This window comes from Struthio camelus, chromosome 12 (genome assembly GCF_040807025.1).
Source record: "Struthio camelus isolate bStrCam1 chromosome 12, bStrCam1.hap1, whole genome shotgun sequence".
Lineage (NCBI taxonomy): Eukaryota > Metazoa > Chordata > Aves > Struthioniformes > Struthionidae > Struthio > Struthio camelus.
Window position 1 is genome coordinate 3384656 of NC_090953.1, and position 23225 is coordinate 3407880.

General features: G+C 39.3%; 1 protein-coding gene across 15 annotated transcripts in view; it reads left to right on the plus strand.

Annotated features, from left to right (window-relative positions):
* Positions 1 to 23225, plus strand: part of MEGF11 (multiple EGF like domains 11) — a 279056-nt gene that overhangs the window by 130342 nt on the left and 125489 nt on the right. For 12 of the 15 annotated variants that reach the window (XM_068958591.1, XM_068958589.1, XM_068958588.1 and 9 more), the window contains one exon: positions 20832 to 20906. The exons of the other annotated variants lie outside the window; for them this stretch is intronic. In XM_068958591.1, the coding sequence (XP_068814692.1) occupies positions 20832 to 20906 (75 nt within the window). The remainder of the gene's footprint in view (positions 1 to 20831; positions 20907 to 23225) is intronic. 15 annotated transcript variants of the gene reach the window in all.

A 23225-nucleotide genomic window follows, 5' to 3' on the forward strand; every position in this document is an offset into this window, starting at 1 on the left:
GAGTGCTTCACATTCATTGTGAAATTTATTTCCTGATGAATCCAATTTACATTAATGTGGGCTCATTAAAAGATAATTATTGTGCTGAGAAGAGGACCACAGCATACATCAATAGAACATCTGTAATTGTTTTAGTCATATGATAAAGGGATAATTCTGAGTTCAGCTTTTCATACTGCCACTCTTATAAATGTCAAAATTGGATTCTTATTTTAACAGCTATGGCAAAACTTAATTACTGTGATAATTATTATCGGGAAGCAGATGCCTAGCACAAGCTCACCTCCTCTCTATTAGCGTAGTATAGAAATCTTTAATGTTTTAACAATTATGATTTTAAAAGGGACTACTATGGTCATAAATGTTGAAATATCTGGAAGAGCTAAGTTTTGCTCAGAGGAAAAGGACATTTTTGGACTGAGCTTTTGTAAGGTACTATTTAATAGTGATCCAGTTGCAAAAGGTCATATAGAGTATCCCAACACAGATAAAGTTTGAATAGATTTAGTGAAGATATTAAATAGAAAGTTTTTTTTATTATTATCTGATGAATTATTCCATGTTGGAAATATATACTGGCATTTTAGATTCATTAGCTGGCCTTCTGTTTGACGTTATATAATGATAATTAATGAATGGTTGCATTTATATAGCTGTACACCTTCGTGTGCAAAGTATTTCATAGCATTAACTAATTAATCATCACAGCAGCTGTATGAACGAGGGGGATACACTGTACAAAGAGTCCATGTTCTTTAACCCTCGCATTCCAGGGTACCGGCTCAACAGCTTCTCAGTATGTGCAAACAAGCACCTGGTTACTTCGAGGAAGGAATAAAGTGAAATAGTCAGGAAGGAGCAGGAGGGCAGGTGCAGGATCCAGTCTGGTGCTGGATAATCAGTGGAGACTTCTGTGTGTGAAGTGGAACGGGGGGCTCTGCATGTGCTCCTGGTAGCAGAGTTAGTTCTGTTATCGCTCATGAAGTATGTAAGAGTTGGCCAATAGGACATATGCAATTAGGTAGTGTCATATATACCACATTCCTGGATTTTGTAGGAATAGTAAAGTCATTCTTTTTTGTGGGCTGTTTTTGTGTGGCTATTTGTGTCAGCTTACTGCAGTATTACTGTTGACCTCCAATGGCACGGGATTGTGTCATGACTGGGGAGGATGAACATGGGTTTGCTTATGGTGCTACTCCTGTGACAAAGCTGATCTGCAAACTTAAACATCCACTTATGCCTGTAGATATTTAGGATGGCAAGAGTTCATGCTTCCACAGTCCAGGCTGCCCATCAAGTTTTAAGGCCTGAATTCATAAACCAGTAATGCACAATTTGCAGTGATGTAAAATTATGTGGAATCACTAAGAGTGAACAAAACCCCACACCTTCTACTATGTTTACAGCTGAAAGCAAAACTGAAAGGACAGATAGACCTTACATGCCACAGATGCATCAGTGTTGGCAGCACCTCAGCAATACCATGTGCATCTCTCTAGTGATCGTTCAGTGAGATTCGTTCTGTGCCTCACTGGGAGACATAACCAGAAAAAGTGTATTGACCCCTTTGTGAGTCAGCAATCTAAAAGAGATGGGATTACATTTGTAAACACACTTACGATAGGGGCTCTAAATGTCCAAAACAAACCCAAAGGAAATGAAAAAAGGAAAAAAAATTAGCACCCTCAAATGAAGGCTACAATGGAAAAGAATACAGTTTAAATTCTCATTCCTAAGAAAGTTTCCTTTCTAGTTCCCACTACTATAAGGCCCATATAATTGTAAGGACATTTTGTAGCCTAAAATTTTGCTCAGTTGTTGATCGAACATTCTCACTAGGAAGTGAGCCATACATTTAGGTTTGGTATATTGGTTTGCAAGATATCACTTTGATTAAAAAGTCTAATTTAAAATTAAAAATATATATTTCAGATCATCCTTTCAGCTAGAAAAATTTTGAGATTCTTTGTAAACTGTATCTACTACAGTTCTCAATGTGTTTCAGATAACACCAGACTCTCATATTCCAACCATGCAATGAATTTGATTTAATAAGAATATTTAGCACATTAGCGCCTTTCATCTGAAGATACTGAAGCAATGTAAAAATACTTCAGTCTCAGAAAGAGCCTTCCAGTAGACAGACCACGGCATGAAATGTGGGACGTTATTCATGTTTCACAGTAGGTCAGCCACTTCTGTTTAAATGTGAGGCTCTCAGATCGTTTCCTGTTCAATAGGCATGAAACCAGGTTTAATGTTGTATCTTTATGTTACTGCAAAGCACAAACCGCCCCCTCCCCCCACTGCTTTTAGCATTTCATAAAGGTGGGAATGTGACTGTGATAGGGCTCCAATTCAGAAGTTTATCCATACTTAGAAAACCATTTAGCACATCTTAGGCCAAGTTTGCATATGCATATGCATGTGGTTAAAGCAAGGCAAATGCTTTAAGACTGCACTAAACTAGTGTGAAGGAACATCCAGCCCTATGACATGGTCTAAAAGACTGTAACCGCATGAGTGTGGGATGAAATCCAATCCTCTGGCTGCCCCAGCTGAGTGCTGCTCACACCTTTATGCTGTTCTGCCCCATAGGCTGTATGTGCCACGCTCTTTTTGGAAAAAAAGTATATCTCCCAAAGATGTTTCAAAGACACGCAGTATCATTTTACTACAATTACTACAGATACTTGAGTTGTCCTGAATACAGCAGTGCAGAGATCTCTGTGATGGTCATGAATATCTTCCTGAAATAGTTTGCAATTGATTTCCTATGTCTTCTGCGTAAGATTTGGTATCTTGAGCCGCCCCATGAAGTTCTGTGTTTCCAAATGAAAAGCTGGGATTCTTGAGTTCCCTCCTATATTTTGCAAGGCTAGAGTGTATATACCTGTCCATGCAAAGTTAGATAGAAACGGATATGGACTGTAAGTACAATTGAAAAAAAGGATACAGGTGTTTTCAAATGAAGAACATACATGTGAAATACTCTATCAGACAACTTTTTTTTTTTTTTTGTGAAGTTAAATCTAGCCAGAATCTCTCCTAGGAAAAGGAGAAATTGATTTGCTTACTGAATTACTCATAGGAAAAGCTGATCTTGAAACTTAAAGCAGTGATAAAGAATGGAAAACAAATGGGTCCATATCTAGAGTTTTTTTAAACTAGTGCTCCATTCAGTTACTTTGACTTCTACAGTAATGTAGATGTCTACTCCCCTGTCACTGTGAGGATATGGTATGCATAAAGACATGATCACTGTGTCAAGCGTACACTTTAATGTCTGAAAAACAGATCTATAATTTCTTTCTTCTCTCTCTTGCTTGGTTTACCAAGCTGTCCCTGGAGTGCTCATTGTTAAACATATTCATAAAATTGCTTCAACTTAAATAAAAGCTGAAGATACAGAGAAAAATCCTGCTTTGCATTATAGCTGAAAAATACCAGTAAAATCAGGCAGTGGCTCAGATCCTTATTTGATGTAAATTAGCTCTTTCCACCCTGATGGAGTTTTCTCAATTTACACCAGCTTGTTTCATTTGCAGCTTTGCAAGTGACAGCTGAGTTTGGCTTGTCCTGCTAGAACAAATAAGAAAATGAGAGAACAAGACATACTTTGCCAGCGCTTTCTAGTTGATCTTTCTTTGTGATAGAAGTGTTTATATTTTAGTAAGTGCCTTTCCTGCACAGTTCAACTACTTTTGCTCGAGTCTACAGAGAAGGGATACAAGCAGATCCTCAGTGGGTCACTTAGCCTGTGCAGTGTCATTGGACAACTCCTTTTTTAAGTATAAACCTGTAGCTTTTCACCTGCAGAAAATAGCATTGTTTACTAAGAGGCGAGAGCAGCAGAACAGCCATGAAAAGTACCTAATTTATGCAAAGATCTGCTACAGACTGAAATTTTTGCACTGAGGAAGACCCCTGCTTTCTTCAAGATTATTATCTTGTGCCCGTTCAGGTTTGTTGCTCTTTCCTTTCTTTAAGTTAAAAAATAATATAAGTGTACTCTTGTCAATCTGCAATCACATTCTTATGCTTTTGGGTCTATACTAAATGAAATATCAGACTGCCCATTTATTTCTCTCTGAATATAACAAACAATTATCAAGCTAATAACAATGCCTGACAGAAAGTCAGAGCCACTTGAATTGAAGTAAGCCAGCTGAAAAACTTTGTTAATTGAAAAAGGGTTAAAAGCTATGTCATCTTGTTGCCTTTAACAGTGACTGTGTTCTCTCCTCACCCTTCATTTTCCTCACATCTTAACCCCAATTGCTACTCTGACAGTAACCAGCAAGAATCTGAAAGCAGGAGTGAGGTGCTTTGGGCAGTTAATCCATCTTTCATCAGCTGCAGAATATGAGGGGGGCCAGCAAGCACCCAGTTTTGCTGATTTGGAGCATGCTGCCTAGGAGTCTCTGCCTGAGAGAGTCTTGGCAGACCTTGAATAAGCGAACAGCAGCATCAGTGCTATTTTTAGGAAGGATCTAACCTTCTGTTGTCCTCATCATTGATTTGTGATCAGAAAAAAAATGAAGAGTAGAATGTGATGGGTAACCTCCAACATGAAAGAGTACAGCAAGTTACACTGCAAAAAAAGAAAGAAAGACGAGAAAAAAGAAAGCTGAATGTGTAGATACCTTTGATGTGCTGTACACACATGTATGGCTGATGAAGAATAAGAAACCATGTGTTTCTTGTTCTGATTGTCCTCCCCACCCCTTCTCTCAGAAGTGAGGATAGTAAAGAAGTTTTATTACACATAAAATTAGCTTCAGTAAGTGCTATCATTAACTATATAATAAAAAGAGTTGCCTGAATGTTGCAAAAGAATTGTTTTTTAGGTTGTTAGTTAATTACTAAGTGGCTCCAGCTCCTATCAGGCGATTTTATCTTTGCAACAATGAAGACCCCAGCAACTGAGTGAAAGACTTTATGCCTCTCTTTTTTGTTCCTGCAAGGAAATGCAAAAAAACAGTCTCTCACCAACTGCAGCAACTTTCGGTATAATCCAGGGGCCCTGGCCCTCTTAATGCTCCTAGGAAGGACTGACAGACCAATTAACTGAACTCCTTGGCGTGTCCGCTGGGGCTCTGCCAGGCCCTGGCGCAGCCCTGGTGTCACCTGGACTTTCGTGCCAAAAAAAGGCTATCACAAACACGCTTTGAAGCATAACCGTAGTTCAGAAGAGGTCTCCCTTGGGTTCCTGGGGAGCATGCTATAACCCTGGATGGGAGTGCTACCATTTCACCTAACTTGACTGAAATCAGAGAGGACCAGTTTGATAAAAAGCAGGTAAGAGGGGAGTGGGACAAGGGGGCAAGTGGAGGTCAGGCAGAGACTCATACCAACAGGAGCAAAGGTTACATTTGCTCCTTCTGATGTGACCCTCTGATACTGTTTACAGTATAGGACTGCTTACCTGAAAAGCAGCTGGTCATATTAAGTCAGAAGATTAAACTAACAGATTGTAACATTTCATTACCATTGTGCCGTCTGTGTAAAAAACTGAGACTGTGTTGTTACTGGGGACAGTGTGCATTAGGCTGACATCCCATTTCTCCAGGACCCTAAGATCTGACTCTGCTTTGCTTTGCCTGGCTCTAGCTCTAAGGCCTCTTTTATGTCCCTTCCCCTTTCTCACAGTGCCTACTTACTTAATCCTAATTCAGCAAAGCTTTTAAGCATGTGCTTGAAGTTAATCGCATGCTTTGCTGAAAAAGAAATAGTTTTAAGCACATTTAAGCATATAGGTAAGTGTCTGTCTGTAATAAGTGCCACCATTATGAGCAACTTTTGAAAAGTCGCTCATGTGTGTGTGGAATGCTTGAGCGTCTGCGTGTGGAGCACTGGTTTTTTTTGGAGCAAAGGATCCTAGGGACGTAGACAATAGCCTTTCTGGCTTTGTTCATCATCTAAATCATCAGCGATAGTAGAAAATTGTATCACTGTGTCTTACATGTTCATTTGTCCTTCAAGGGTTCTCTTTACTTCATTGCCTTGGCATGCAAATCTCTTCATGTAGTGTCTAGAAAAAAATAGTACTTTCCATCAAATCCTGTCCCCCTTTATCCTACTCTTCCTGGATGAAATGCCTGTTGACTCAGGTGTCAAGATTAGTTCATTTTTTAGTAAAAAGTAATAAGAACATGTATCAAATAGGTTGAAATTTTTCCAGCAAAAATGCCACCTCTAAACTGTGGCCAAACTCTGCACAAAGTTTTAATAGGGAGCTCAGGGAATTAATTAGGTATGTAAAAATTGTCAACAGTAATGAGAACTCACGTCCATCACCAAAAATGTAACCTGAAGAAAAATTATTTCTTGGGGACACATCAAACATTGATTTTTGTATGCAAGATCCCATTGACTTCAGTGGGAATTCATATATGGCGTGAGAGTGGAATATGGCACCTGGTCACTGTTCCTTCAGAGGCTTTAGCTGCCCTACAAGATGGGATAGATAGTCTGAAGGTTTCATGTGATGTGGCTCTGAGAGAATACGTGACTGATGTAGAAAAGCCAGGTATGAATTAAGTGGGTCATCCTAAGTGCATGCAAAGAAACCTGTTACCCTACATTGGTGAATTGACTGTTCTAGATAGATTTACAGAAAAAATATTTTACATAAGTTTTGCAGAGTTTAAATTCATATTCTTGAGACAATTTTCCATATCTTGGCATATGTAAATGTAAATTTTATTTAGGTATGCTGAGGGCTCGTCTGAATAAAGATCAGAGGAATCTTAAATTTCTCAAAGCAAATCAAGCTTTCCAGACATTGTTATTCTTTTGAATATGCAAAATACCGTGACCATAAGGTCTTTTAGCCAGGTCTTTTCCCAGGCCAGGCTTTCAGTGCTTAGGTGTATTTTTGAAGAGATGGAGGCAGGAAATTCTGTAGGCTGCCTGGTGGGCAGAAGTAGTTTTGTGGGTTGGCCTCAGAGATGGTGGCAGTTCTAAACCCCAGCGTTCGGGTCAGCAATGGGGAGGTGGATTAGTGGCAGGCCACAGCTGAGACGGATGGAGTTTAGTTTCTTTAATGTGTTGTATGGATTTACAGTCCTTCTCTTTCTCTGAGGAAACATGTGTGTGCTAGTTAGATAGAGAGAGGTGCTGCTATTGACGTCCTTAAAGCAGGAGTTAAAAATAATGCACTGCAACTAATTATTTATTACCTATAAATAAAAATATAAAGCCTTTACTCCTCCCCAAGAACTAGTATGATACTCTGGTGAAATACTGTTTTTGAGGAAAGCAAGATGCTATTAAAATGCCCTAGTAACGAAGGAAGGATTCCGTGGTTTCATTGCTTCCTTGTTAAATGCTAAATCCAATAAAGGGGTTTGGAAGATGCCTGGGAGGGAACTAGGAGACAGAAAAAAAAAATGGGAAAAGGAGAGAATAGCAGAATAGAGTAGATGAGAAGAACACACCCAGGCATTTCCCTCTGGTTTATATTCTGATCACACATCAGTGTTACTCTAGAGTAACTCCTTGAAGTTAATGGATTATAGAAAAAATAAAATTGAACTGGGGAGAAAAGAAAGTATTATAAATCTGTAAAAGTGTAAGAAAGAGGAGTTTGACCTCCTCTTGAGACATTAACAAAGAATAACTGAAATTATTCAGTGAAATAATTCTTAAAAGCGAAATTCTTAAAAGTCATAAATCACATTTTGAAAATTGATGTAGATTGTATCTCTACACATGACCACAGTACATGTAAATATAACCAAGCTCAATTTAATCTAGTTAGTTAAGAGATTGTTAGTAATGTAGATGAAACAGTGAAGAACTTTTGGCAAGCGGCTCCTTGGATGAACTAGTAGTGAGCGCTGAGTTTGTTGGTGCCCCGTCTATGCTGCTAGCAATGGCAGAGCAATCTAATTTAAAACGAGCATAGATTTATCTAAATGAGATGCAGCATAAACATTTGAGATTCTTAAAGCCAGTGATGCTTCAGCTGCTTTTCTTTCACTTCTGAAAAATAAGATTTAGATTCTTGAGATGGCTTTGAGAGCTTTTGAAGATTTTTCTCTTACAACTAATGTTTATTATAAAAACGAAGCAAGTAAGCAATCATCTATCTAGCACACTCTTCTGTTTCCCTTAACTGGATGGATGTTCCCTTTGACACGTGGCCAGTTTTTCTAGACCACTGAAATGTCTCACACGATCACTTTTAAGGCAGCACATTTGCAGCGCCTATTGGTAGTGGGGTGTCCAAAATGATTGTGTGATTTCAGGATGTTGTTCTCTAAAGAAATCAAAAACACTTGAACCCTTAAAAGTGTTTAGAAGAATCAAATATTTGAAGAGGTGAACACTTTGCATATTCAAATGATGTATTTTTGAAGCTCTGAAGCTGTTGCTAAAACGTTACAATCAAAAAGTCATTCCACCTAGAGCACATTATCAGTTAATGCAGACACAGGATTTTTAACAGCTATTACCTTCTTCGGTGCTCAGAGCAAGGAAACAATAAAGCAAATACAGTTGCATCAGCTCACACCAGTGACCTCGCGTGGGGTAACAGTGCTTCGCAGGACTTGCTGTCGCACAGTTAGCAATAAGCTGTTGCCTGACTGTGCTCTCTGCTCAGGTGCAGAAACTCCAGCAGGACTGTGGCTCTAATTAGGAGACAATAGACAGGAAGAGCTCCAGAAGCCTCAAACAAGGTTAAGAAAACCTTTTGATCCACTAGTAGAAGCAGCTTAGGATGGAAGTCTCAAATGTTAAAAAGCACATTTCAAAGCAGCGTTGGAATAGAATAAGCAACAGTTCAAACACCTGAGATCAAATAAGCAATTATTTTGCAGAAATTCTTGATCGAAGTGAGAGTAGTTACCCAACTGGTGAATCAACAAACTGCAAAGGGTGAAATTGGGATCTGAAATTCAGATGTATGTCCCAACTGAAGGCAAACTGTAGACATCGGTAGCTGCACTGTACGATAGCTGAGGATACATCCATACCTTCAGCACTATAGGAAGCAACATAAATATTATTTTTCTACTTGAGTTCCAGATGCAGGGAAGAAAAAAGGATGTTACCAAGGGGGAAATGCAATATGCTGACCATCTGGTGAGGCACTTGCTGGCAGGGTGTGATCTCAGCTACAGGAATGGAGCACCCACATCTTTCTTAACCAGACTTCCAAGCAGTAGCTGAGGTATAGAAAAGATTTGGCTAATAAAAGGTGCAATACGATACCATCAGACTTCAGAGAATTAACATAACGAAGTGCAGACTTCAGCTGCTTGGCTTTTTATATGTTTTACACCTGGATTACGTACAAAAATCTAGTAACAAATAATGTACTATTATATTTGACCCTATGTTCAACATTAGTATGAGTGATGTCACAGACTAGTTATCATGAGCAGATGAACTGTGATTTAAAAATCATTATTTCACAGCTGTGCAAGTTTAACCCTGTTTCGAATAATAAGTATTAACAGATTACAGTATAGAATTATTATACTGAATAATTATTAAGATATATAAAATAAGTCTCTAGTTCAATAACAGGGTTCTGAAGAACTACTTGGATGCTTTCTTTCTGATTTCTTAGATTTTCTTTTTTGATTTTCCGCTTACAACATGCCCAGATGAATTTACAGTTAACATCTTCTCTACCTGTCAATATACAGGCAAATCGGCAAATAACTGTATTTCTTCATACCAAACCAACGAGTGATGTTGTCCCTACTGATACAGGTGTCTCTGTAATAAGCTGATAAGAATTAAATGTTGGCACATTTATCCATGCCACACTTGATTAGGCTTGATTTTTATCATCTTTTGATCTTTACGATGTAAAGCATTGGGGAGTTTCTGTGGCTGAGTGGTACATACGTCTCAGACTCCCATTTCTGAGTTTATGAAAGGTGCCTGCTCAGCATCAGACAGGGGTATACAAAATGGCGTGTTGTCTTGTGTGTTTCTTTATGCCTTCCTCATAAGAGGTTCTTTGAAGGTCTGTTTTTGGACACCTACTCAAGAATTACAGTTCCATCCAAAAAAGTGAGACAGATCATGCCTTAATTTGCTGCTGTGTGGACTGTGCTCATAAGTAATAAGATAGGAAGATTTCTGACCTCCTGTCTGGAAATGTAAATAAGGCAGTGGCTGTTAAATGTAATCACAAACCCAAAGTGAATTTCTGAAATTTAGATCGTGTAGGCTGTGTGCTACTCATTTCCTCTGGGACACCACTTGCTTCAGAAAAGATTGAAAGGGCTTTATATCCATGTCCTCAGCTGGAGCAAGTCAGCTCCAGTGAAGCTTTGCCAGCTCGCAGGATGTGGAGGTTTGCATCAGGGAGCAGTGAGGGCTGGCTGCTCCCTGGGGGCCTGGAGCTGGGATTGGGACACAGTGACCATCCCATGCCAGCATCCTTCTGTAGCCTTCCTCAGAGTTACTGGCTGAATTAGGAACGCACCACGAATGGCAAAATTCTTTGCTTTGGCTGTGCAATGCAGAGAGATTACTTTAGTGTTCATACTTCCACAGCTCTGTAACGAACCAATGTTTACAGTATCATTCCATGTTTCTCTCCTTAGAATCAGACACAGCATGCAAGTTTTTGATGCATTATTAAATATATCCACCAGGTAGTCAGGTTGAACAGTATTCATGCTAAAGGCTCGAAAAATAGTATATTGCAAATGGAGTTTCTGATTATTATGCAAGTCATCTTCTGCAAGCAGAAGTGGAAGAGTGGGAGAAGTGGAGATACAATCCTGTGTGCTGATGGAGTGATTACTTCAGGAATTCAGTTAGGTTTTGTAAAAAACCTGATGCAGATTTGTCCAGCTCATTTGAATCTGTGCCTCTCCACTCTACATATGGTGAGAGTTATGAAACCCCACTCAGATTTATTCTTCTGAATTCTTTTGTCTCATTCTCTCATTGGACTGCATCCTACTGAAATTTGGTGGGAATGTGTTATACCCCTAACTCAAAAGTATCATAATGAATTTAATATGAGCTGCATTTCAATTACATTCTTGTAATCGAGAATGGATGGGTTAAAGAGTCTGGAACAGCACATAGAAAGAAGTGAAGAATTTAGTTTGATTCTATAACCATGGGCTTATAGTCAGTGAGAAATAATAGTGCATGCAGACTTGGTTTTTCTTCTTTCTCCTTCCTTGGGCAGCTGCCCAAATGTTGCATCTCTGAGTTATAAGAGGGAGTTAGATTTGGCTCCCATACAGATTCCACATTCACTGAACACTTTCTTCATTTAGTTAACGGTCTTTCTGAGCAACACTGGATTGCATTCATCTTTATTATGCAGTGATGGGAATCACTGCATGGGAAGACTTCATCTTGAGTTCTGCACAAAACTGCAGCTTGCAAATTCTTTAATCCTGCAACGTATTAATACAGTAAACTTGTAATTGATATAAAGGTATTTGTCTTCCACATCACCTACCTGGAAGCCAGGAGTGATGACATTTAACAGACTACTTATTTCCTGGGATCTGCACAGCTGTGAAGTCACCCCTTCATTTAGAACTGCAAAATATCCATCTCTGCTACTGATGTATATTAGAATAATTGTTAATGTACTGTGAGAAGTAATTCAGCGTCAGGACAATTTCTGAGACACAGCAGACAAATTTAAAACATTTTACTGGGCTAAAATTACACTTATAAGTAATATTATAAAGCAATTTACCATGATAATGTCAATGCAATGCTAAGACAGGTAGTTCTTTTTAAAGCTCTTTGCAGGAAGGCTGGTATCCAGTGATGATTTGCTGAATCTTTGTAGTTAAGACCACACAGATGTAGAAAAGCATCTGAAAGGCTAGTTAGATACAGCGCAAAAACAAAATCCATGTGATGCAGCATAGTTGGGAGAAAAAAATATACTTTCTAGAAGTATATGGAAATGCCTGGTACGAAGCAGTGTTGAGTAATATATCGCAGTCAGTGCATGCCGCTGACTGCATAACAGTGTGTGGTATAATTCATATCTTCTTTCTAAGAAAAAAAAGAAACTCTTTAAACATATGCAAAAATATTTAACCATTACCTGCAAGGCATTAGTTTGCCATTATTTTCTGGAATATCAAAACTAACCAGTATGTATGCACAGAAATGTTGTTTTTCCTTAGGACTTTGCAAGGGAAGTACCATCTTTCTAGAGATGTATTCTTGGTAAATTACAGTAACCACTATTCAATTAACTGTTGTACAGGTTATGATAATCATAAAACAATTTAAAACTTTATTAACTAGCAGAGCATTGGAATAATAGAAATGAGAAATTGATTCATGATCTTGTTTAGATTTACCTTTGTTTATATACTGTTGTGGTCTTTAAATATTTAGGGCTAGTTTATGCATAATTATGGACAGTTATGTAGTACTGTTTTCTAAGAGAGTTTCCAGTTTGTATCCAAGCAGGAAGCAAAAAAGGGCATCCTACATCCCCCAAACAAACAAAGAAGCAAAACCCCCAGAATGAGTTAAAACAAGAATGCAGGGGCTCAAAGGTGAGCTCAGCATGGGGCGAGAATGGAGTCACAGCCGTTGTTATGAAATGACTGCCATAACCGTAGATATTAGACAATTAGTTACCTCACATTTGGTATGAAAGGCTCTGGGAAAGAAATGTTTCAGCAATGTTTTTCTTCGTTATGCCTTTTTTCTACTTCTTCACCTGTGGATGTCTTTAATTATGTATATGCCTGCCTTAATGCTTAATTGCCTTAGTGCAATTATGTCTTTTGTTGTAGGCAAATTTTAGTGATATTAATGAATGTTGTGTATGCTTAAGGTAAATTCTGACTTTTGAGACAACTATATATGAGGCTACCCTGGTTCTAACAATGTGAATTATAAGTGCGTTCGTCTGATTAGTGAAACTACTGAGTTTTTGTTGCAGAGTCTCATAAAGCCCATACATCTTTCCATAGGAACAGTGACACATTTGAAGATTATTAGTATAAATAAAGAGTTCATGGTTATCGCTTCCCCGTTCTCTCTTTCCTTCTGATACTGTGCACGTCCTTTACTTCCAGTGGGGAGAACTGGTCTCTTGCAGAGAATTTAGAAGCAATGGAGCAGGACGAGGTAGGATCTTCTTCTACTTCCTAACACCACCAGAGAGCAGGTCCCATAATGCAGGTATTGGATGTTTCATTGAGATTTTCTACAGTTCCTATTTTTTGCTGCAGCAAAGGATTTTCTTTAACTAGGACACCCATTAATGACCAGATACTTTTATCCTTTCTTGCCAGAGCCCAAAGTCTTTTCTCCTATCCATAGTATTCTTTTCCTGTTTCTGCTTGATTATCAGTATAGGCAGTTTTATTAGTTAGAGTAGCTAATTAACATCAAAGGAATCAGACCACCTCTCTAGTGTGTAAATGACTGCAAGACCTGGTTCAGGGGAGACATTAGACATGTTAAGCAAATCGTCGGAATCAGGTTTTCTGTCGGCCAGCATAACTGGCTTAAATGCAGGGAGAACTAAGGGAGACCATGGTGGGCACAAAAGCAGCAGTGAAGACTTTTTTGTGCTAGATCCCAGAAATGTGCCTGTGAAAATATTTCCCAGGGTAGTTCTCCATCACTACTTATATTAAACCTTTTTAAATCAATGTGCAGTCTGGTAAATCTTATTCATCCAGTTAGGTGCATTTGAATGGAACTGGTTGTGTGAGTAAGAACTGGCCAATATAAAAATGATGGTTCTTATTTGTCGTTCTCTATTATTGTAGCCATGTTACAGAGGATAATGAAGTGCAAGTTGCAGCAATTAGTTGGTGGCAGCACAAATGATAAGCGTGGCACTATTACTTTCATAAACTGTGCTGTGCAATGCAGCCTATTGATTTAACAGCAGCTTTTCTTTTTCCCTTTCACTCTCTCGTAAAAAACGTCACTGAGATTTATGTGAGTGGTACTGTTTTGGAATACAGATCAGGCTGGAGAAACACTGGTGTGAATCTTCAGTAGCGCGCTATTTAGAAAAGACAAGCCTAGGTTAATTCATAAAGTGCTTTACAAAATAGGATAAATGCCGTGTGTTCCACAGTAGGATTCCTTGGCTTTCTTCCTCACACCTGACTGCCTATTAATCTGCCTTTTAACTGTGCCTGCATGCAGCCACACATGGCTGAAACCACCAGCAATGTATCTCTCTCCAGGCCCCTCTGAACTGGGTCACCCTTTTGCTATTGGTTAGTGTTAAGCTATTCCCTTTGAGATAACCAAGGCACTCCATGGTGCTGTCTATTGTCATGTCCTGGCACCGAGATTCTGTAACAGATTATGGGCAATCTGTCATTTCAGGCTGTTCAAAGATATATGAAAAATTAGACACATGTTGCTCTCTCACACCAAAGAATTTGAACAATGACAATAAAAAACATATTTTTCCATTTATTATTCCATTATTGTTGCTTGTTAAAATGTGATAAATAAAGCATGAAGTTTATCTTCAATAAGCAGCTCTAATGGTGTACAGTATTTGAGATTATAAAAATGTTCATGTGGATTTTAATGGAGAATAATTTCAGCTGTCTTGCCTCAGCCTTGATATGAAGCAGCTGCCACAGACCCCTGGAAGGCTGAAGCCTATTCTGCAAATGGGCTTCGGATGGGCCTGGGAACACACTTCACCAGTCCCCACTTCAGGATTGGGGCCAAGTGGGTAGGGAATGATATTGCAATTAGATTTTTCTGAAATTAATGTCTCTTGATATTATTTTAAACATTTTCTTCCTCTTTTCGCTGGAAAATGAGAATCCAGCAGAAGTCTATTACTGACTTCAGGGGGATTTAAAATTCTCTCTAAATCATGGCTGTTGTACGCAGCCAGGCCCCCATTCAGAGAAGCACATGTTTAACTTCACCGAAGTGCTGCTGAAGCTTCCTTAATGCATATACAGCCTTTAGCCCTTAATTCTGACCAAAAGGAGCAGGAGATTTAGATGCACTTTAATTCCTTTCCTGAGTCTCTCAGAGGGTCTGATCCAACAAAGACTGAAATTATAGGAATACTCGTACAGACTTCAAGGAGTTTTGAATTACATCCATGTGAAGCAAACATCTTATGTCAGAGTGCACACATGTACATCTCAATGTATCGATTTTGACTAAACAGTGTATGTTCACTGTATATTAATATAAGTACATATATTATTTCATGTTTCACATATTTTATACATTCATATGTGTAATATGCATTTTTAGATCCTGTGTATTTACATGTCTTTAGATATGCATGCACGTGTTTGTGTACATATATATGTGTGTGTGTGTGTGTGATACTCATAGCTCCAGGCCATCTTTACTTATCTACGTGTGTGTAGATAGATGGATAGAAAGATACTATCTTCCTATAGACGCACTTCCTCTTTAAAGCATTTCTTGAATCATAGGGGTGTTGGTGCCATTCAGGAGCTCCATTTGCTGTAATCTGCATTGCTCTTAATCTCTATAAGTATCTGGACCTCTTTGAACAAACATGGACGTGGAGGCTGCCTCCTGGCTCACTGGACACAGGATTACGGGTGCTGTCTGGTCCTCCTTTTCTCCAGTGCCGTCAGACTTTGCAGTCTGGCACAATGCTTGCCTCTTAGCTAAAACCCCCAAAAATGCTACTATCCCCCTTCTCCTTTTTCTGTTGCCTATACTTGACAGTGATGGCTCTCCCCCTACTTGAAATTAGCTTTGTCCTGTGCTAGTTTCCCTCCTGTCTCCCTAGGTCTCTTTGTTAGTGCATCCTTCACGGGATCTTCTCACCCTTTGTCTCTCCCTCCATGAGGCTCTGCTCTTGGTCTCTTTCCCTTCACGTACATTTTGCCTACACATAATCTCATCTGAAGAAGCCAATTCTACTAGTCTGTCCATCTGGACAGCTTGCATTAGCTATATTCAAAAGAGAAGTATTTGCATCCTCCTGTCCTCTCTCTCTGTGCCCTCTAAACCACCTCCTTCGCGTATAGAGTGGAACACCACCATCATCCTGCCTGCTGCCCCAGCACACAAGATGGACTTCTTTGCGTTGGCCTCCTAGATCTTCATATCCAGGCTGTGTCAAAGATTTTTAGATTCTTTCTGGACAAAATCTCCCAAAGATATAGTCCCTTCCCTCTACTATAAAATTACATAATTTAGTGAATTGCAGGTTCAAAATTTAGCATGATGTGGCTCTTTTGTTGTCATCTCCGATACATTGACATTGTCCGCCAGGGAACTTGTTTAATATTTTTACCTCATAGAGTACGTTAAAAAGAGAATTGTGTTGGATATTTAATTCTGAAAAAGAAGAGAGATGGAGTTCTTTTTCACAGAATTTATCAATCATTGCAATGTGTAACGCGTTCTAGTGTATCTTGATTTCCTATCAGCGTTTCCAATTACCATTACAGAGACAGAACACCAATGTTGATATTATTAAAAGACATATAAGGAAGCTGAGAAATGAATACATATTTTAGTAGTGCTTATAGAGAGTTTAGAATAAATAATCATAATAACCATTTTACACCATTAAGGAAACCTATTTTTATGTTATAAAAAGGACATACTGGCGAATAGCTTAGCAAAGATTAGCAAATTGTTTTGCATGGGGGCAGGGATGGTGGAGGGAGTAATGTACTCTGGGAGAAGTAATCCTTACCAGCCCTGAGTCTGGCTTAAATTGCTTCTCCTGCTGTATCAGTTCAGTTAGGTTGGGCAGGACAGTTAGTGCATGAAGCCTCAGCTCTTGGTTAAGAAAGAGGGGTAGCAAACTCATAAACGCTGCATTCATTCACATGCCCTCGGGCAAGTTGTAGAGCCAAAAGGGTTTAGGAGTTTTATTGCATCAGGGAGGCAGCAAGGGTAAAATGTGCACTGGTAGTCCTATAACTGAGTCCATAATTCTCATATGGGCAAAGCTGCAGGGATTTCTACTTGACAAAGGATTGTGTGATTGAGACCAATGACTTTAAAAGGCATTTAACATCCATTCTGCATCTCAAAATTGTCATCTATCTTACAAGAGAGGAAATACCATGTAAGAACAAAACCTCCACACTCTTCCCGGTAGAAGTGGCTGTATGCTTCCCATATGCATGCAAAGACTATAAATGGAATTTATTTCTTACATTTTTCTGCTATCGAAAACAATTTTACAAACTTTCATATTGTATGTAGTGCATGTCTTTTGCCTGTACGTGCTGTGAACTTCACTGTTGTTCTTTTGAAGTTACATGGTCAATAAATGTCGGCTTCTGTGAAGTGCTTTGCCAGTTCAGGCATCAGAAATGAAAACATAAGCCTCAGCTCTTTTTTAATGGTCATGACAAATTGGTTCTTTTCAGTCTGCATTGCATTTCTATCACTCCATCTGTCTGAATGGAAGTGGGTTTCTCACTGTTACCTGCTGTCAGGCCAACCTGAATTCCCAAATCGTTTCACAGGTTTGTTGCTACATTTGTTTCATGGTCACATGCACAAAAAAGGGGGGGACCTATGGGATTCTGAATGTGCAAGAATGGGAAAAGCAAGGTTGGGAGCCAGATTAGTTTGCTGTAACTAACTGTTCGCAGCACCAAGCTAAATTGCACTTTTCGCTGAGCCAATGTCTTTATTTGCGTTCAGCCTCTGAGCAGGCAGTTTGTGAAACAGAATACAACAATTCACATACATTTTCAAACCTTTTGTGGTTTGACAATTGAGTATAGTAAAAATAGAGACCAGACATGGTATTGTATGTGCACACATGAATGTACACACTTTACAGTTTGCACACGAATTATCATGGTTATGCAATCAAGGTAGCAATTATACATTTAAATGGCCACCCGGGCATTTTATAGCCATAGGAAAGAAAAAACTTTCATGTATTCAGGTGTGCTTATGTTTATTTAAAAAGAAATAGCAAAGAACTTTTTCTTCATATCACCTACTATTCATGTCTGGAATGAAGTGCATCCAACCAATCTGATACTGCATTTACAAGTTTGTATTCTATAATATTACTCACTGCTGCAAAATGGACCTAAAAATCCAAGAGATATAACAAGTACAGCTTTAACCCTGAAGCTTAATCGCTAGTCTGGGAAGACCAAAGAACAAGCTTTACTTGACCTCTAGACAAGATCCATAATAAAGGGCACAGGAGGGACACTGAGACAACTGAATCGAATTGAGGAAAGCCCTTGCATTTTAAAAAGATAATTTTAAGACCTACCAAGAAGCTGCCCTCAGCAGTCTTTGACACTCAGGATTGGTCCTCTGCATGCACACAAAGAAAAGCCCACAACTGAGCTGAGCATAGGTTATTGCCTCGGTACCGAAGCAGAGCATTTCTGTATAGAGTATTTGCAGTCAAATATATATTTACATAGCACCTATCATACAAAGTATTACAGCAATTTTTTCAAGGACAGAAAGATGCTCCAACTACAGGCATTGTGTGATGCTGAGACAAACGTGTGCGTCAAAAACAGAACCAGGTTCCTAGCAACATCCGCAGCTGTAACACCACTATGTTGAGAGCTGTAGCGATATTCCAGCCAGGTTCCAGCCCCCCCTTCTTTAACAACAGCTGACAAGCTGAGTAAAAACCGATGGCGAGAACTGTAATAACTTGCTGATGCAGCGAAGTAAAGCTCATTGTCATCAACAAGGCAATGATCACCTCACTTTAATGTGGAAGTTAGCTCCCCAGTGCAATGATGTACGCATCTCTGCAGAAAACAAGGATGGGATAAAGGGCTAATTTGTGATGAAGGAGGGATTTGTATTCTTGCTGCAAGAAAACTTAGCAGGATTGTTTTCCCTTTACTGGTTTAAACACCAGCACGAGTTCAGGAATGGGTTGTTCTTGAAGTATACTTGTTGTTCCCTAAAATATATCCACTATTTACTTTATTTTACAGACAGCTTTTGCTGAGACACATAATCGCAGCATGCACTGCAACGTGGTTTAGCTTTTTTCCCCAAAAACCTGTTAACAAATTCTTTCTTTGTTCTTAATGATTTGTGACACGTGAACTGTAACACGTGCTTTTTCTCAGAGCTAGTTAGTGAACTGAGTGTGCATTGCTGTCTACTGAAATCTGTCTCTGAGATTTCCAAATCATTTTCACATTTGCTGTGACAATGATTGCTTAATATCTGTGTTCTGGAACTTTTAAAACTGTCAGCAAAGATGTTTTCCCAGTCTTTGCAGTACAACCGTAGTCTAACTTAGTTTCGTTAAAGGGCAGAAAGGGACACCAGTTACATTCATTGCAGTTCTATCTACGGAGCAGCGGCAGAATTAGGCTTTTCCTCAGATCCCATAGGAGGAAGTATGGGTGAGCAGCAGCTGCTACTGAAAGAAGAAAGAGCTTGGAAAAATATGTATCCACAGGAAAAAAATAAAATTAGCATTAGTCATCTCTGCAGAACATATATAACACTTAATTAAATCAGTTTTCATTGAAATTAAAATAAATGGCATAAATTAATGAATGCATTTTTTGATATCTATCCAGCTCAGAGGAAATTTCCCTTTCTGAAATCAGCCAAATGCTTTACAAATGCTGTTTTAGATAAGATATTTTGTGGGGCAGAAGCTGTCATTCACTGTATATTTGCACTGCATATAAGGGCAATAGACAGAAGATAGATCTCTACGCTGGCATCGGAATATATCCCAGTTCTTGCACTTCCTGCTGGGTGACCTTGGGCAAGTCGCATCTCCTTTCGTTGTCTCGGTTTCCCTGTTGGCTGAATGGGGATTATCTTGCTAATCTCTTAAAGCATTTTATAATCTACTTATTACTAGCAATATTTAAGAACAAAATATTTTTATAAGAGTAGTGCATGATTTGGGTGCCACTTTATTCCCCAGTACACAATTTATGTGATACACTGTCTTGTGCTAGATCTCTGCACAGGAGTGAATCTTACTCAAGATCAATATAGTCATTCCCAGGTCCTGTGGTTTTTATGAGTTGTACAACATAAAGAAAGCAGGTCCTTCCACGACAAAAGCACTATACCTCTGCTGTAATTGTTAAGCCTGGGAATTGGAGAAATGCTAGATTCTGCTCTTCTGATGTTTTCTCCCACTTCTGTAACTGTTAATGAAACTGCAGTTTTGCTAGTAACAATATGACATCCTGGCCATATGAAAAGTATGTGTGCACTGTAAGCAAAGGCAAGTCTGAGTGAAAAATGTGCACACCTTCACCTGTTGTTATCCTGCTGACTTCAGTGAGGTTATGCAGTGTTTTCAAAAATACACAGAAAGTTGTAATTTTTATTTTCCATAAAGATATCAGTAGCACTCATTTACAAATTGTGTTGTAATGTTCTTCCCCTGGGGGATTGGATTGTCAGGGAGAAATTGCTTTTGGCAGAGAATTATTGACTTATTGTTAAAAACGGAATTAAAATTTTTGAATTAAAAATTGTAATGTTTTTCAATGAAAAGTGGTATTTTCAGTGGGGGAAAAAAAAGAGGAAAATCATTTTGGCAGTGCAATTCTGTTGAAATTTCCAGATGTCTATAACTGCAGTGTAAAAATAGAATACTGATCTTCGGAGCCTTGTCTAGAGCCGGTACTTGAACGTTTTGTGTGAAACAGCTTCTCTGGGCCTGAACTGGAGCCAGTTTAAACCGCTGGAAAATATTCAGGGGCAGGCCCCAAACGTGTTCCGTGTCTGTGTGTAATGAAGCTGTTAGATGAGTTCGGTTACAGATGCTCCCTTTCCCTTCTTTTACCATCTTTTGCTCTCCCCTGTCCACTCTTCTCCCCCCCTTCCCTCTCGTCTCTCGCCTCATCCCTCTCTCTTCCCGTCCGTGTCAGGAAGGGCCACCGCGGAAGGGCCGGCTGAGCACAGCACCGCTCCGGCAGAGACTAGTGGCAACCGTGGCTACAACAGTGAGTGGTTTCAAAACTATCTGGCGGCTAATTCTTTAGGGTGCCTCGGGTGGCGGGAGCTGGGTGAGCTGCTTCCAGGTTTTCCCCGTGCATGGTTTTTCTCTTGAATGAGACATTGGACCCCAAGCCCAAGGGATGCTGGACCCCGCACTGGCCCTGGAAGCCCATGGGAATTGGGTGCTTTCAGATAGTATTTCAGACTCCCCAGGATGTTGTCATTTGTTGCTTTTAACAACAGATGCTTTAGATTGGCTTTTTAAATCCATGCCAAACCTGTGGTTTAGGCAATTGAATGGATACAGTTTATGGTGCTGTATCTTTTAATGCTGTCCCACGTGCTGCAGTCCTGCTCAGGCTAAGCTATTTGACACCTCCAAAATACCACATCGGTGACACAAGACCTGCTGCCCACTGCTTTTCTCTAACATGGTGTTGCTGAGGTAAAAGAATGTCCTGACCTCTTCTGATCGTTAAAGACCTTATGGCAGTTCACATTAATTAATCTGGCACTTACTTGGTCAGTATGACCTGGCCAAATTTCAACTCCAGTAATTACTTGGGACCTACAGCAGAAGGTTATCATTCAGTTTTTTCTCACTCCTTATTTAGGCAAAAACTAAGCAGCACTATTTCATTTCTTTGGGAACATCTCTCAGCTTCAGGTGTAAAATGCACTTTTTGCATTTTGCTCAGTTTTGGTCTGCCGTGTTGGTCTAGACTTTAAATAGCTGTGTCTCATTTGTTAAAGAATTTTTGTGTTGTATATGTCATCAGTTAAATAATTCTTTGGTGTTATATTATGCCACTTATAATAAATAACACACATTGTATAAACAAAAAATGTTATTTTACATTATTTTCAAGAATGATCTGTTCCCCAGCTAGCACTAGCTACTTTGTGCTGAGCTCTATCAGCAGCTGCTTTGCATCATCCTGTGGCTGGGTATACTGGTGACCCTGGTGTGACTATTTTACTTATCTTCCCCTTCCTTATATTTTGATGGCTGTCAGTAAGGACCAGTGCAGCTCTGGATTGATGGATTGATGATGTGTATAATTAGCACTCTGAGGACCAAATCAGCAGGCGTAAGCTGACTGTGGTAGAACTGCATCCACTTATACCCATAATGAATTTGATCTTGTTTCCTTATGCAAACAATCTAATGAAAACACTAGAATTTCTTCTCACTACGGTCTGTGAAAATAGTACATCTAATGTATCGGTATTTGCTCCTTTAATATGTTTGGTCATGTGTGTGGGTATATTTACAAAGCACATGTAGTTAAATGTCATTGAAAAATATAATTAAAAATCAATTAACAGACCATTTTAAAAATGAGAGGTTGTAAAAATGGAATTTACAGTAATAACCAGACTAAGGATTTGGCATTTACTATGTCTCTACAAAATAGTGATTCCCTTGTTAGCTGTGCTTGAGTGACAAGGTACTCTCTTATCTCCTGGATATAAATTCCAATATCCTTGTTATTGCTAGGACAAATAAATACCTGCATGAAGACTTCTTGCACTGCCAGCTAACATCAGCTGATTAATTTCAGACAATTGGGTTTTTTAAATTCTGATTTAGGCCCAATGCCAAAAACATCCCATCGCATGAAGGACTAGATTCTGCACTCAGTTTATGGCCAGATAACGCACAGGAAATTGTGGCCCACTGACACAGGTTTACGCACAGAGAGACTTGAAAATGTTATCATTTCTCACATGAAACATGAGCACAGGCAGAAGCAAACATGGAAGAGTTATTTGCCCTGTAACACGATAGGATGGTAAATGAGGTTGCTGTAAGCTAGAGGACATCGAGGCTTGAGGTGTGCTCAGAATCCTTGTGACAAGTTTTGGCACCCACAGAAACATAACTAGAGATAACTGTCTGACATCACCCCCAGGAATCTGTGTGTATGCACATGCGAAACTCATGTCTCTGTGGTCTGGATCCAAGCAGTCGAACTCATTGTCAGGTTTGGTCTGGGAGGATAGGGAGGTTTTGCTGGGGAGTGGTGTAACATCCGTTCTTTAAAGGGCTCTTTCAGGCCTTTAAAATTTGGGCAAAGTGAAGAGTCAGTTTCCCCTGTTTGTGAGTAATCAGAGGCTTTGTGTGAGATGCTCCATGGTCGCACCAGTTGAAGGTCCAGAAGTTAGACCCCTTCTTTTAACATCGCTCAATTCTTTGTTTCTGGGTCATTAGAGTCTTACAATAGTATTCAGTCTGTGTTTTCTTATTTTTCACATCTATAGATATGCTTGCAATGGCATATTATGTGTGCTTTATGAGTTACTTCAAAGATTTTCTTCTG